We start from the raw sequence: 17,124 nt of genomic DNA on the forward strand, positions 1-17,124 counted from the left end.
AGGAATGCACAAGGATGACCTCAGGTTAGACTACTATAGCAATAGTGGGGAGGGTGCCTGATCTGGCTTACCCCAGTAATCAGATAAGTGGATATCCTGTCATCATAGACCCTTTCTCCAGTAACTGATGGAAGCAGATGCAGAGATCCACAGCCAAACACCAGGAATCCAGACGAAGAGAGAAAAGAGGGATTCTATGAGCAAGGGGCATCAAGATCATGATGGGGAAACATACAAAGACAAACAAACCAAACTAGTGGGAACTCATGAACTCTGGACCAATAGCTGTGGAGCCTCCATGAGACTGGACTAGACCCTCTGCATAGGATAGACAGTTATGTAGCTTGATCTACTTAAGGGGATCCCTGGCAGTAGGATCAGAATCCATCCCTCGGGCATTAGTGGGCTTTTTGGAGCACATTGCCTATGGTGAGACACCTTACACAGCCTCAAATGACTATATCAGGCTCTACTAACTCCCCACTGGAGGCCTTTCCTTGGAGGAGGTGGGAATGGGGGTCAGGAAGACTGGGGAGTGGGAGGAGGGAGGAGAGGAGATCTGTGGTTGGTATGTAAAATGAATAGAAAATTTCTTAATAAAAAAACTAATTTGAGATTTCATCTTACCCCAATCAGAATGGCCATGATCAAATGAACAATTGACAATATATGCTGGTGTGACCTGGGAAAAATGGGAATACTTAAATGCTGCTGGTAGGAATGTAAACTAGTATGACAATTCTGGAAACTAGTGTGGAAGTTCCTCACAAAACTGAAAATAGACCCACCACATGATGAAGCTATGCCACTCTTGAGTATATACCCCAAGACTCTATATATCACAGAGCTACTTCTTCCATGTTCATTGCTGCTTTATTCTCAAGGTCTAAGAAATGGAAACAGCCTAGATATCCATCAACTGATTAATGGTGTCTTAGTTAGGGTTTGTATTTCTGTAAAGAGGCACCATGACCACAGCAACTTTTGTAAAGGAAAACATTTAATTGGGTAGCTTATAGTTTTAGAGGTTTAGTCCATTATCATCATGGCAGGACATGGTGGTGTGCAGGCCAACATGGTGCTGGAGAAGGAGCTGAGAGTTCTACAGCTTGTGATGTAGGCAACAGGAAGTGAACTGAGATGCTAGGCAAGGCTTGAGCATATATGAGACCTTAAAGCCCACTTCCACAGTGACACACTTCCTCCAACAAGGCCATATCTACTCCAACAAAGCCACAACTCCTAATAGTGTCACTCCCTATGAGCTTATGGGGGCAATTACATTCAAACTACCACAAATGGGTACTGCAAATATGGTACATTTACATGATGTAGTATTCTTCTTCTTCTAAGAAAAACCAAATTAGGAAATCCCTAGTTTCATATTCTTAATTTCACCTTAGGAAATCTTTAGAGGGTACTGAGGGGAGAGAGCTGAAGAATGGTTCAGAAGTTGAGAGAGCTCCCTGCTCTTACAGAGAAAAGAAGTTTAATTTCCAGTGCCCATAATGAGCAGCTCACAATCAACTGTTACCCCAGCTCCAGGAGATCCAATTCTTTTTCCTGCTTTTGTGGGTACTTGCACACATGTGTACATACACACATGCATACACACATTCATATAGATAAAAAACACATTCTTTAAAAAAAAGGAAATGCTATTCTTAGGAAGCTACCTAGCAATGACTATGGACAAAGCAAGGCTATGGAGTCACTATGTGAAATAACTGAGCTGTACAGAGTGGTAAGAAAAAAGGAGCAGGGCGAGGTTCATGTTAGCACATAGAACTCAGGCTGCTGGACAGGGATGCATCAGGCTTACAGTCAGTCAGTCACAGGATTCCAGAGTTCAAAATGGTGACTATTTCCAGACAATGGTTTAAGTCTGCTGCTTATCACTGAGGAAAATTAAATAATGGAGGGTAGCCTAAAGTGCCAGCTCTCCTGGTCAACGCCATACAGTATCACAGGAAGCCGAAAATGGGGAAAGAATGAGGTGAGATGACAGAAGGTTCATGGAGATGAGTAGGAAGACTTAATCTGGGTGGAAAGGGAAATGTGGGCAGTCTGAGAGCAAGTGGGGTGCCAAGGTACTACGGACAGTTCAGGGCCACAGTAGGAGTGTGTGCAGAAGGGTAGCTGTGAAGAAAATGAGAAAGTATTTTTACGTTTACACACTGACCCATTTCCAGCAGCATGCTCTGACTCTCCAGTGAAAGCTACAGTGCCTGAAGAAGCTGTACACTCAGCTTCAACACTCTAGCTCTGGGAAGTGTCTGAGAAGACGGCAGAGTTATGATCTTGAGTTTGTGCTCAGATTAGCGAATCCAGAATCACTACTAGATGCCCATGGTTCCTGATGCTGACTTCTATCTGTGGGCAATGTGAAGCTGCAAACTCAGATCTATTGGCAATGAAACAAGTTCTCATCTTGGCACTGTGGTCAAGTGTTGCTGCCAGCTGAGGGCACTGGATTAGACTCTCAGGGTTCCAGTACTCTTTTCCAATGGGACACACTACTTCTCACATAAGTCTTTTTTAGGAACTATGGAAACTCTCTTCTGCTCTATTAAGGAGCAACACAAATAAGCATAAGATCATGCTCTTTGCCTGTGGCAAAAGCAGCTTTTGAGAAATGGCATTTAATTTAGGTTGCTAGTCTAAGACCTCAGGGTCATGTGCCTTGAAGCTCACCAGAAAACTAATAAAAACAAAAAAACAAAATTTAAAAATATCAAGATAAATTCAAGATGGGCAACATGAATTACTAATGATTATCAAAGCACTGAACCACAAAATCAGATGCCATTTCACCTTTTACTCTTAAGTACTTTTTCCATGTCTCAGTCCTTTTCTCCACCCTTTCTTGCCAATCAATACTAAGTGATTCTCATCTGTCATTCCCAGTAATACCATGTAAATAAAGTCCATTTTGATGAGAAATGCCTCAAGATCAGAGAAACCTTTATGCCTGCTGCACCTGTCTGATGTGGCACTTTCTATCTCACAGGAAAATATTATGACTTAAAGGCTACACCTTCCTTCATTCACCTCTACTCTGTCAGTAGAGCAAAGGAACTCACGTTAATTGTGTCAAGAAGTTTGTATTATCTGCAAGTATCTCATGTAAACATGTAATTTAAATGAGGTAAGACCACTACTTAAGATACTTTCACCTAAAAGTTATGAAAAACTTTACACAGCTTGCAAAGAGTTCTTACATTCTACCCAAACAGGGAAAGAGCTCCAATGTGAACAAGGCACTAGCTGGGATAAACACATCCTAGACCTGCGGGACTCTGAAGCCAATGTGGTGAACGGTTTTCTGTTTTTGTTTTTAATCTTACCAAAATGTATCTCAGGAAAAAATATAAACTCTTGTGTTTTTTCATCCCTCTTAGCATCCAAAGGACAAATGGAACTTTCTGTTTATTTTACTAGCTAAGAGTAACATTTTCTCAGAGGTGTAGATAAAATTTTATCAAAACTCATTTAAATTCCAAATAAGAATCTCCACAAATTGCCTAGAAATTGTATATGTTACAACTGTGAAAAGTAACTTCTGAAATAATATTTTCTGATACTATACCTCAAATGGACAGAGACTAAAGTATGACTTGACCAAATAAGAAGGCAGAGATTAGATCCAAATGCTACATAGACCTTTATGACAAAGGACAAGCTACCATTAGTGACTGAGGTGCACTTTAGTTCCCAGCAATCTGGCTGAGACTCCAGACTCTGGCAGCCTTAGCCTCACAATGCTCTTCCTGAGTCTGGGGATTTCTGTAGATTTGCAGGCTCAAGCCCAGGCTATGGACCTACCTCTTTCACATACAGCACAGAAGGTTAGCTTTCTTTTACCCCTATTGCAGGACTTCATCAGTTCTTCTTTGTTTAAGAATAGAGTTGATAACACACTAAAATGATTTCCTTATAAGGCTTCCTAGGCTCAACTTGGATTCTGTAAATGAAGTCAAGCTCCCCTGTTTTTCTCCTTAATGTGATGTGTAAAGCTCTTGCTAGTCAAGCCTAAGTACACATATAATTTTCTTGTGGTTCCTCCATATGGAATCCACAGGGCAGAAATTACTTACAAATGAAATGTGAAAGACAGATTAAGAAACCATACTTACTTAGGAGGAATTCGTGAAACCGTGTTCATGTTTGAGGCTGGGGCCACTACTTGAAGGATGTGTTCAAGGGCTGTTAATCCACCAGCAACTTGAAATGCAATCTGATCTGCCACATTCTAGACAGAAATACAAATAGAAGTTAGCCCAGTATCCTAGGCATAAAATTCTAAGCAATTGAAATATTTAGTGTGCAGTTGAATGATTTCTCAGTGCACAGAAATGAGGCAAACAGTGGTGAACATAAGACATGGCCACCCTGAGTTATGAAGTTTCAAAGTTTGATGAATGGGACACACACGGATCACACCATCAGAAATGACTTTCATTACAGTTGGTACCCCAAAGGGAAGGCAAAGGTTGCATGAGAATAGGTGACCAATCCTGTTTGGGGGAGAAGGCCAGTTACAATGTGAGACAGACAGAAGGAAGTAAGGGACTGGCAGGACAGCAGCAGGGAGCTGGCAAAGCAAAGCAAAGGGAATGGCTGTTCTGCAATCAGAACTCCTGCAGCTGACTTCCACGATGGTTTGCTCCACTGGAATGTTCTTCAGTAATACCAGACAACCTAATCCTTGTGCTGTACACAGTCTTCTCTTCTCTTTAGCTGCTTTAGAGAGGGCATTAATTAGGCATTTCAGAACTCAATCTATGATGATTTCTATATGATTTCTAAATTATACATAACTTTTCTGTGAAGGAACTTCTCTAAGCTCTTCGTATTCTTCTGGAATGAGGAAGGAAAGAGCAATTCTCTGTTACACTATTTTAGTTTTAAGTACCATGTATGTAAAAAAAATAGCATAGCAACATGTTCTGGCTCAAAGCTGCCCCATTTACATGCTATACTTCACAGAGGCTTTGTATTTTGATGTGGTTCCATTTCAACAATACTGTTTTACATATCTGGCACAGAAGATGGATTAGGTATATGCTGAGGAGTGGATCTTCTGGGTGATGACTGTGCACAGGATCAGTTTCACTAGCTATAGGCAAGCAGTATCCTAAAATGTTTTAACCAGTCTGTGTGCACACCTAGGTACACTGCTCATTGCAGTTAGTTCAGATTCTTACATAAGTTTGGTTCTATCAGTCTCTCTAACTTCAGTCCTCTCAACAGTATGTGCTGACATTTTGTGAGGTTTGTATTTATCTTTTCTTGGTAACCAGGAAGTGAGTATCTTATGTTTGTTGGCTATTTATGGCTTGATATTTTCAACTTTTTTATAATTGGGTGAAAGCTGAGATCGTAAGTGGACAGTATTCAATTAAATCTGACAAGTGCTTATCAAGACACAATTATTTCTATATCCCAATTAAGTTTCCTCATTTCTCTTTTGCAGCCAAGCCCTCTTTCATGTAATAGTACCATAAATTAGATCTACCTATTATAGAATTTCATACAAACAAAACCATATGCTGTGTATGCATACTACTTCGTAGTTAGCATTTCTCTATGATAATTACTAGTTCTAGGCCTCTGGTACCGTGGGACATGTGAAATCAAATGAAGATGGTGAAGGGACTCTGCATCAAGAAGTACACATGGTTGGGCATGCTGGTACACACATCTTTAATCCCATCATAGATCTCTGTGAGTTCGAGGCCAGTCTGGTCTACATAGCAAGTTCCAGGACAGCCAGGACTACATAGAGAGACCTTGTCTAAAACCAAAATCTTTTGTATTATACTCAAATTATAAACACAATATTTAAAAATATACAACTATATAAACAAGTAAAATACACCTGTAAAGTACAGCAATGAACTGAGGGCAAGGATCCAATTTTTAACACATCTGAAAACATTTTCTCTGTAAACTCCTTTCTTTTCCTCCACTCCCACACCTCTTCGGCCTCCAGGTTCTGATACTCTGACTTCTGTTTCGCTTCTTGACTGCTGCCCATCTGTCCATGCCTACTGTTCCTATACTCAGTTTAGAGTCTCATATTCTTTTGCTTGAGGGAGGAAGGAGGAGCCTGGATGAACACTGCAGAAGTGGCAGACTGAGTAAAAGCAGACCAGTTTAATGTATACAACTATGGAAAAAAAACAACACCCAACCAACATGGCTGTGACCTCCTAAAGATCTTAAGCCACTGACTCTAATGGACATTTAACAGGACAAAAATCAGCAATTTCAGGAAAGATGAAAGCCATTCAAAACCATTTTTTTCTTACTTATATACTACTGAAAATAGAAATTTTATCATTTTAGGAAAATAAAGCAAAAGGCAAAATCAACTGTAAAATTTAAAAAAGTTCAGTTTCTCTAGGCATCAAGGTGATGTACACTTCTGAATTAGATATGCAGTAAGCAATCTCTATCTCCTCCATTGAGCACAGCCAGATGATGGACACTTTGCTCAGCATCCTCCTGGCCTCTTTCATGTCCTGCCATCAACTCCTATCTATTTCATCTGCTCTCTCGCACCCTAGTTATTGACTCATCTCTCAGTCCTAGTTCTGGAGAGAAGGGCAAAGGTAGGTATTTGTTGGATGAGAAGCTCAACTAAAGATTTATCTTAGACAATAAAAACATCCTATGACATATGACAGATTAACTCAATACAGGGGCCTGTCAGTATAAGAAGGAAGACCACCCCCCCAATGGAACCCACTCCCTGACAAAGCAAGATGAACAGCTCTTTCCCATCTCAACATTAAAGACAGACAGAATAATCCTATAATATCTGAGATTATTTTGTTGTTGTTGTTGTTTTGGCTTCTTGAGATAAGGTCTGACAATGCATGCAGAGCTGGCTGACCTGGGATTTGCTATATAGACCAGGCTGACTTCAAACTCATCTACCTCTGCCTGGAATTAAAGGCATGAGCCACCACACCTGGCTTGAGATTACTTCTTTACTTCACGGGTACTAAAAAAGGGAATCAAGGTAGCTCAGTGATGAATCTTTTCAAATGCTGAAATTAAGAGGATAAAAAAGAAACTTTCCTAACATGTGACAATAAATATAGAAATGAAAAAATGAAATCCCTTTCACACAATAATCCAGACAGATGTGACAGCAGTAGGTGGCCTTCCTTCTGTCTCTTCCCAAGTCTTGTCACAGTAACTTCTTGTGCCCATCACTTGGCACTTGCTGCACTCTCCACATTTGGGTACCTTACTGCTCTCGTTGTGGGGTACTCTCACAAATACTGTCTTATACCTGTTCCTGTTCTCAGGGTAACCCAATTATTTTGTCCATCAGAACTGCTGCCTCCTCAGCAGTTCACATGCCATTTTCAATCCTTTAAGACCCAGATCAAAAATTACTTCTTCCAGTGAGACTTTCTGATCCCTTTGACTAAAGTAAAAATCCTCTATACATTTAACTCTGGTTTTGTGGCTCTTATCATTTTGTATTTTACTCAAAGATATTTGTGTCTATGTATTATATGATAAGCTTAAACACTCTGGTCTCTGTGTTCCCAACCAGAGTCAAGCATAGGATATATATAACAGATTTGGCAAGTAAAGATTACTCCTCAGTTGAAAACACTTTATTCTAGAAGGTAACTAAGTGTATCTTCTCCCTTCACCTCCTTTGCAAATACTCTGCATCTAGAATGTAAAGCTGGAAAATAATTGTATAAAGAGCTTTTAAAAAAGAGTTTTATAATTATGATTTGATTAAGAAAACAGTACCTCTAGGGGTAGAATGCACGGCTCTCCTTTCTATATCTGGCATAACATCTTAATAGCTCTGCCTTCCCCTGCTCTCTCCCACCATGGACTGACAATTGACTAATAGGATTAGTAGCTTCATTCTAATAACCTAGCTTAGTTAAAGGGCAGACAAAAAAAAAATGACAGCCTCAATCTGAAATACATGGCCTGGGAGCCCATCCAATTATTAAGTAGAGTAACTGTTATTAGCTCTCCCAATCAAAGGAGAGGCATCTGTTAATCTCTGGTGACCTGCAAAGGCTGCTGGCCTTTGTACTTGACTTCTCTGTACACAGTAATTAAGTTCTTTGTGATCACTGAAGAAGGCCTTCCTAGCTTTTAGAGAAGCGGCAGATGGGGAAACTGTTCACACGTTCATTAGCAGGGCAGCACAGGCGTTTGTTCTGTGCATCTGTGGCACCCTAAGACTCATTTAGAGATAGTTCTGAGACATGTATAAATGTGGAACTCAGTAGTCCAATTTATAGACACGGGATCCTGGAAATGAAACTTATGATTGTTCTTCTCTGCATGCAAAGCTCTACACACACTTCAGGGGCATCCTTCTTTACTCCTTTACTACTGTCACATGTTAATGCTAGCTTAAAAAGGAGTAAGCAGAATGAGCTGGTATCCCCCCCCCACTTTCTTTCTTTCCCCTTAAAACTTTCAGCCAGTTCTGCTGGCTTCCCCACATTCCTATAATCTGAGTAACAGCCTATGCTCAGATTTCTAGCTGTAGGCACCAGCACCAAAAGGACTAAGGTTCTAGGGGCAAGGAAATCACAAGATTGAAATTCTAAACTTGTGGGAATGTGGTACCCAAAAGACTGGAAGTTTAAAGTACAGTTTGAACGCTTAGGCAACATGATGAGACTGAGGAAGGTTGGAGAGGCTTTGTCAAGACCAGGGAACAGCTACTTTGTGATGCTAATGAAAATGTGGACCCTTTAGAAAGCTTCCTCAGTGGGTGCTGGACTGTGTCATTTCTAACCCATTGGGACTAAGGGTGAAGGAAGCAGGGTGAGAGATGGTGGGACAGCAAAGGAGAATAATAGCAGATATCTGACAAGGCTTGATTATGCTTGCTCTTTCTTTGAAAGCTGTTGTGTGAAAGATAACTAAAAATTAGTATGGAAGTCAGCTCTCTTCTACAATGAAGTCATTTTTATCTTATTCTCAAGCTCCCCAAAGTGAACAGGCACTGGGTTGGGCCTAGCACTCAAAATCTAGAGAGGGACAAATTTAAAAAAAAATGTAATACAAGATAAATGCAATAATTAAAGGATGTACACAGAGTGGCCTGGATAAAGAGGAAATCATTATTTTGGTGAGTTCTTTGGAACTCCACTGGTGTCAATATGGACAATTTTCTAAGTTATCACACTATAACTTAAAAGACAATGGGCTGACTAGGCATGGTGGCACATGCTGTCTCCTAGCACAGGGAGGCAGAGACAGGAGGTTTAGGAGCTTAAGGCCAGCCTGGACTACACAGTGAGTTTAACTTGAGGCCAGCCTAGGTTATATGAAAGCCTGTCTTCAAAACAAAACAGACCACATACATACACTGTCAAAACCAAAACACAATGGACTCAAGCCAACCATACAGAAGAGGGTCTTTGTGCAAGTTCTTTTATACTTCCATTTTTACCAGCTTCAGAGTTGTTTACAGGATGTAAGAAGTGTCTTATCATAGCAGTTTCCCTTTTACTTTGTCTTCGTATCTCAAAGGTCCTGAATGCTTTAAAGATAGGAAGCAAAACAAATTTTGGACCGTATGACCAAGGAAGAGTTTGTTTTGGGCAAGGAGGTAATATTGGCAAGAGCTGTAACATGGACAAATTCTTCTGGGTCTGTAGACTCCCATGGGCTACACTTCTAAGCCATGGAGAAGAGTATTCTATAGTATCCCAATTTCTCTCCAACACTTGTACCTCTTTATTGCTCTATTAATATAATTAAATTATAAATTAGACAATACTTGTTATTTAGTTAATTCTAACAGCCGGGACTATGTTTATATTGGATCTACTGAAAAGTAGGAGTTCAGTAATTACTAAATCAAATCAATTAAAGCACAGTTCATTTTCTAGCACTCTGATGGAAGAAATTCTCTTGACAGGAGAGGAGCTCATCAAATCACAATGAGGAAACACCCATGTGCTTGGAAAAGCCAAGTTCAGAGTGTATGTGGGCAATCCAAAAACAGGAAGAGTCCCAGGGAAGGCAGGTCTTGTTCTTGGGCCTACCTGAGGAAGATACACCAGGGAGGAGAGGCCAAAGAAAGAAGGCTAACTGCAGGGCCTACCACCACCTTCCTTTACATTTTCCCTTACTCATTTTGCCTTTTTTTTTCCATCCTATTTTTAGGAAAAGTCAAGACCCAGATCACCCCATATATCACTAAGGAAAGAAAGAATAATTTTAAGGAGAAAAAACACGGATAAAGTGAAAACAGGAATCCAAATTCTACTTTTCTCAAAGTAGCACTCTAGACGGCTACTATGTATAAGCAAGATGCTAACAGTTTACATCTGCCAGGCCGTCTCTTAAGGCAGTGATGAATATCCCAGTAAGACACCCAAGAAAACTAGCTTCAGAGGAATCAATTAACTGCTCACAATTTTTCAGACAGAAACAAACACCAGAAAAATCTAGGTTTATGTGACTCCTGAGTGTGTGTGGAGTTTATAGCAAGAGTGCTGTAGGAAAATCTAGTATATGTTTGATTTTTGGCACATTTATTACTAAATATTCCAAATCTACAAAGCTTTAGTCTTATAGTACTATCAAAAACTTAAAAACACTTTGTAATAATTCAGATTTACGGAAAGGCTACAAGGATAACATAGTTTCTAAAACCTTCATCTAGCTTCATTTTATGTAGGCTGCTTACATATCATGGTACCTTCATCAAAACTCACTGATACTATACTCAACTGTTCGCTAGGGTCTTTGGATTTTCCTGGCTTTCTTACTGATGGCCCTTTTCTGTCCCAGGGTAGAATCTGGAGTACCACATTGTATTTAACATGATCCTATTTTGACAACTAGGTAATTTTTGAGGAGGGATCCTGAACTCTATTAAATTAGAATCTCTTTGCATTTAAAAAGAAATTCTTGAAACAATCCAGGCCCAGAGAATATAAAGAATGTTAGTTTGACCAGACAAATAAATAAGAGTATGAAAGAACTAACTAGATTCTCAGGAATGGAAATATGAGTAGTTTTTTCAGCTGATGGTATAGCTCTTGATTGAGTCTGTTGGGAAATGGGGACAGAATGTGTACACAGCAAGCAAGCCTCTGGTGAGGTGGGAAGGAACGTAAGCCCTGAGTTAGAAGAGTCTCCAGATGGTCCAAGATAGACTCTATGTAGTTTCACCTCAACTGTCCTGCAACACTCTTCAAACCAAACTCCATTTCCTTTTTTTCCTGGAGGTCAGTGAATCTGAGCACATCTCTGTGGGTTCTCATTCTCACTTCGGCAAGATACTGCCTGATGTTACTGATGCATGACTTTTTTCTTTTGCAGGGGGAAGCAGCTGCGTTAAAAGCCTTGCAATGGAACGCAGAGAAAATGAAGCACAGCCAGATTAGAAATGATTCTGCTAACAAGCATGGGGTCTGCTTATTTTAGTCTAGAGGAAATGAAAGAAAGGAAGTGCTAGTGATAAGCAATGTCAGAGACTTTTTACAGGGATTGTCTGAAACCTGCTTTCTAGTTTAGGCCCTCTTCTTTAGCATTAAAAATAGTATATGGGAGACACTGAGAAGGAAAACACCGCAAAATGTTACTTGACTATCTGATACAAAATGTAAGGTAAGTGGCAAAATGAGGTTTGGGGGACTTCCAGGTACCCAGATTAGCCCATACTTTGCTCATGGATGAAAAATGGGTAACCTAAATACTGAACCCCTGTTACCCATTAAAATGTTCCAAACACTATGCTCCTCCTATGTGAAGAACAGTATGATGGATTTTTCTAGAATACATGTCTTTTTTCTTGATTTTGCTAAGTGAACATGACCAAATGTTTACAGAAGGGTTAATATTGCCCCACTGAATACTAACATTCGAGCTGCACTTTGCTGCTACTTGTAGTGAGTGAGAATAAGGCTTTACTAAAGGGGAATGAGATGTTTAAAAGTCTGCTTATTTAAGGCAAATGATATTCAGAGGCGTCATTAAGCCTGAGAACAGAGGCCCATGATAGCTCCTCCTTCTTTATGAAATGCAAATATAAATCTCTTTCCCATTGTAAGCTCATTTGAAAGATAAATTTGATGGCCAATTTATACTTAATGAGGCTTTCAATCTGAGTCGGAAATAGATTTTTGCTTTAAGTCAGATGTAAGTTCATATATCCACAATACAAAGAAAGTTATTTTATGAAACAGAAATATAAAGATGCTAAAAAGCAACTGTGCCTTTACAGGTACTGGGAGCTCACAATGCCTTTCTAGCAAGGATGGAGAAGTGGGCATCTGAGAATGCTAAGTAGAAATAATGTACTGCATGGGAGAGGAGAGGAGAATGAGGCACAAAGAACATTTAGAGGGGCCAACTTTGTGATATTGGGGATTGCAAAATAAGTCTTTCCATATCTGCAGGATCATAGATCAATTATGTCCTCTGGACTGTAATCACCTTGAGGGTAAGAACTGGGTCTTGCTCACAATTCAGGGGTGTAAGCATAGGAATTAAGAATGTAACTCACGGGATAATTCTGCCACAGTCTGAGCTCCATAAAAACATCAAACTAGTTGCTTCTTTTCATTTCTTAGTGTTCTGATTCATAAAATAAGGCTGATTTCCATGTGAAGTGGTCACTGAGGAGGATTAAGTTAATCTGCAAAATGTTTTCAGTGTCTTCTTTTTCAAAAAGTTAAAATTTTCATACAATATATTTTGATCATAATTTTCCTCTTTCCTAACTCTTCCAGAACACCCCTACCTTCTTACCCAAGCAACTGCATGTTTTTTTCTCCCCAAAAATAAAAAACAGCCAAACAAACAAAACAAAACCCAGCCTTCCCCAAAACAAGCAAAAACCTCTAAAAGACAAAAAATAACAAACTAAACCAACCAAGAACAACAAAACAAAACAAAAAAAGCACATATATACACTCACAAAAAATGGACTCTGTTGTGTGACATTTGTGCACTGTGTGAAGATAAATTACTGTGATTGGTTTACTAGAGAGCTAAATGGCCAACAGTGAGGCAAGAAGTATAGGCAGGACTTCTGTGCAGAGAGAAAGGAAGTAGCAGATGAATCTAGGTGTGCTTCAGATATCAATGAGACATGGAGGGAGTCTGACATACAGAATGAAAGAAAGGTAAAAAGCCTCGAGGAAAAATGTAGATTAATATAAGTGGGTTAAATTAAGTTATAAGAACTGTGGGAACAAGCCTAAGCTAAGGCCAAGCTTTCATAATTAAGTATCCGTGTCATTATTTGTGAGCTGCCAGTCCAAAGGGCAGTCAAGAGTCTGTTTGTGTTGGCTAACTACATTTGAGCATTGGCAACTACATTGCCCTGAACATTTTTATGTATTTTGTTTATACATGTGTGACATACTCTTGCATGAGCCTATTTTACCACATGGGTCTTAGAGTTTAAACTCAGGTTGTCAGGCTTAGTGGCAAGTGCAGTTGCCTGCTGAGCCATCTCACTGGCCTTCAGCATCTTGTTAAATTTCCATTATACTCCTCTAAGTAAGTACTTAGAATACTGCCATTAAATGAGTATTAGTTCCTACCTGATAAAACTTCCTGAATTTTGTTTCACATTTCATTTCCAATTCATTAAAATTTTCAATGATAAATCAATCTATCAATCTACCTACCTACCTACCTACCTACCTACCTACCTACCTACCTACCTACCTATCTTTCAGAAAGGGTTGGCTTCAAAATCTCTTTGCACCTAAGAGCTGAGGACAACCTTGAACTCCTGATCACCTTACCTCTTGGATAACAAGTTTGTGCCACTGTAACTGTCTTATAACAGTGGACCCCCTTCAATGTTACTGAAAGACATACTATGAGATCTTTGTGACATTTTAAAACTGTACTTAAGTGTGGTTCTTTAATAAACATCTGTATTTTATCTAAGACTCCACCTACATATGCTATTAGATTCAGCTTCAAAATTACATACTGGAAGGGGCCTTGTCTTCTCTGACATCTACATTACGCTGAGTCTTCCTAAATACCCATGAAGAATTCTACTTCTTCATAATAGCAGTCCATGGATGCATTTCATCTACTGTCTTATAAATCAAAGCGTGACTTACAGAAGTAAATCTGATTTTCACTCATGTCCTCATATGAATTTATGCAAACTATGCCTTTGAGTTATTTAGGTTTTTATAGAAAATTTCAACCTACATCTTGACTTTCCAATTTACCTTGAAATCTCCATCGTTCTTCCTATTGCCTTATTCTAAAAAGGCAAGCAAGCAAGATGCTATAGCCTGGGGACTGTGAGGTAGTGCACTTCATAGGTCATCTGCAATATGATGACTCTATTCCTTTACCAATAGAGTAGAGAAGGCTAGAAAGACATATATGTAGCAGGAATCTTAAATGGTCTTATTAATAAAAGCAAACACGAAGCCAGGTATTGGGTTAAAGCTGGAAGATCAGAGAAGCAGAACAAGCCACAGCTTCCTCACCTCGCCAATTCCTCAGCTGATCCTGTATCCTCAGACTGGAAGCCTCTGAGTCCTCATCCAAATGGATCTCAGCTGAACTGTGCTGCTCAAAGCCTAAAAGCATAACCAGGCTATAGGTCCTCGTCCCCACACCTTAAATACCTTTCTGCCTCCTGCCATTACTTCCTGGGATTAAAGGCGTAAGTCACCATGCTTGGCTGTTACCAGTGTGGCCTTGAACTCACAGAGATCCAGGCGGATCTCTGCCTCTGGAATGCTAGGATTAAAGGCGTGTGTGCCACCATTTTCTGGCCTCTATATCTAGTGGCTGTTCTGTTCTCTGACCCCAGATAAGTTTATTAGGGTGCACAATATTTTGGGGGACATAATACCACCACACATATATTTAACAAAGGGCAAATTCTGAGGAGGGCACGGTCATCTCTGGAACATGTAGTAGCTTACAAAGTTTAAATATGTCTGGATGGCAGCTAAGGCTTAGAAAACAAGCACATGCTCATGCAGACATCATTCTACTCTAGCCCATCCTGAACTGCTTTGATGAATCTGCTTTGGTACAGGTGATAGTGGCCTGCTATATCTATGGCTGCCCTGTTGAGAGAAAAAAAAGTTCCCAATTCCTGTCTATAAACATCCATAGAGAATAGTAGCATCTATGCTGTAATATCACAGGTACCCTTTCTTGTAAATTCAAATGACAGAGAAAGGTGAGTAAGAGTTACTGTTGGGGGATACAACAACTGGTATAAGATATCAACCAGAAGAAAACTTGCCTTTCCTATGTAAAGTCTATCTTCTGGTTCTTCCTCCCCTTCCAATTTCACTTCTCCTTTTCCAGTGATACTATCTTACTGAATTGTGACAGCCAGTAAATGACAAATGCAACATAACCTGCCTTAAGTGCAGACCCCAGAAGCCAGTATTCTACTGACAAATATTTCACATGACAATTAAAAGGGATCTTACAAGTATTTTTAATGTGACTTTATATAAAGGAGGCATTAGGGCTCTCCCTCTCCTGTGACCGACCTCTGGTCGGTTCTGTGACTGACATACCTCATTTAGCACTTACACAAACTTGGAAACAGTGAGATACCTTTAATGCCAGTTTACCTCTGAATTTTTTTGCTGTTTGAAGGGGGATATTATGATTCTGTACCACCAGTTTGTCTTATATATAGAATATGCTTTGTTCTTTTTTTTTTAAAAGAGCAATGTTTGACAAATTAGCTTTCCTTTCTCCCTGTACCCAAACCTGATTAATTTGCTTGTCCATATAGCTTTTAGTCAGCCAGTATTTTTCTCCATTTAAATACTCTGGAATTAGTGGCTGCACTGGTTAGTTTTTATAAACTTGACACACAAACTTCAGTCATTTGGGAAAAGGGAACCTCAAGAGATTGGCAGGTGGGAAAGTCAGTGGTGCATTTCTAGATTAATAAGTGATGTGAAAGGGGGCAACCCATTGTGGATGGTGCCATCCCTGGGCAGGTGGTTCTAGGGTGTATAAGAAAGCAAACTAATTTACCATGGTCTCCTATTCCTTGTTCTCCCTCTCTGTTGTTGATCCAGCTGGGATCTCCCGCTCCCCCAAGCTCTCTTTCCCTCAACCCTCGCCTTTCATTACCCCCACTCATGTCCAGGCTGTTCATGTAGATCTCATTCCATTTCTCTGTCATTGGGTGATCCCTGTGTCTTTCTTGGGGTCCTGTTTTCCAGGTAGCCTCCCTGGTGATGTGAGTAGCAGACAAGTCATCCTTGTTTCATGTCTAGTATCCTGCTATGAGTGAGTACATACCATGTTTGTCTTTCTGAGTCTGGGTTACCTCACTCAGGATGATTTTTTTCTAGACCATGGTAAATAAAGACCACATGAGAATAGGAAGAAGCAAAGTGCTAGAGAGGCCCACAGAAATCCACAAAGATACCCACACAACAGACTGCTGGCAGAGGTCGAGAGACAGCCTGAACTGACCTACTCTGGTGATGGGATGGCCAAACACCCTAATTGTTGTGCTAGAAACCCCATCCAACTACTGAGGGATCTGGATGCAGAGATCCATGACTAGGCCCCGGGTGGATCTCTGGGAGTCCAATTAGCGAGAATGAGGAGGGTTTATATGAGCGAGAGTTGTTGAGACCAAGGTTGGATAAAGCACAGGGACAAATGGCCAAATGAATGGAAACACATGAACTATGAACCAATGGCTGAGGGGTCCCCACTGGATCAGGCCCTCTGAATGGATGAGACAGTTGATTGGCTTGATCTGTTTGGGAGGCACCCAGGCAGTGGGACCAGATCTTGTGCTCATTGCATGAGTTGGCTGTTTGAAACCTGGGGCCTATGCAGGATTGTTTGGCTCGGCCTGGGAGGAGGGGACTAGACCTACCTGGACTGAGTCTACCAGGTTGACCTCAGTCTGTGGGGAAGGCTTTGCCCTGGAGGAGATGGGAATGGGGGGGGGGGGTGTTGAGGGGAAGGTGAGGGGGACGGGAGGGGGGAGAACAAGGGAATCCGTGGCTGATATGTAGAACTGAATTGTATTGCAAAATAAATTAATAAAAAAAAAAAAAAAGAAATGAAAGTTAGTAGTTAGACATTACAATAGAAGTTGTAGTCATATTAGATATG

The 17,124-nt window shown here is 40.3% G+C and overlaps 1 protein-coding gene across 5 annotated transcripts in view; it reads right to left on the reverse strand.

Moving 5' to 3' along the window:
* The window catches only part of Scaper (S-phase cyclin A associated protein in the ER), a 379,070-nt gene that overhangs the window by 109,456 nt on the left and 252,490 nt on the right, over positions 1 to 17,124 (reverse strand). For all 5 annotated transcript variants that reach the window (XM_052760973.1, XM_052760997.1, XM_052760990.1 and 2 more), the window contains one exon: positions 4,137 to 4,252. In XM_052760973.1, the coding sequence (XP_052616933.1) occupies positions 4,137 to 4,252 (116 nt within the window). The remainder of the gene's footprint in view (positions 1 to 4,136; positions 4,253 to 17,124) is intronic.

The sequence above is a fragment of the Peromyscus californicus genome, unplaced genomic scaffold (assembly GCF_007827085.1).
Source record: "Peromyscus californicus insignis strain IS unplaced genomic scaffold, ASM782708v3 Scaffold_11__1_contigs__length_118956290, whole genome shotgun sequence".
Taxonomy (NCBI): Eukaryota; Metazoa; Chordata; class Mammalia; order Rodentia; family Cricetidae; genus Peromyscus; species Peromyscus californicus.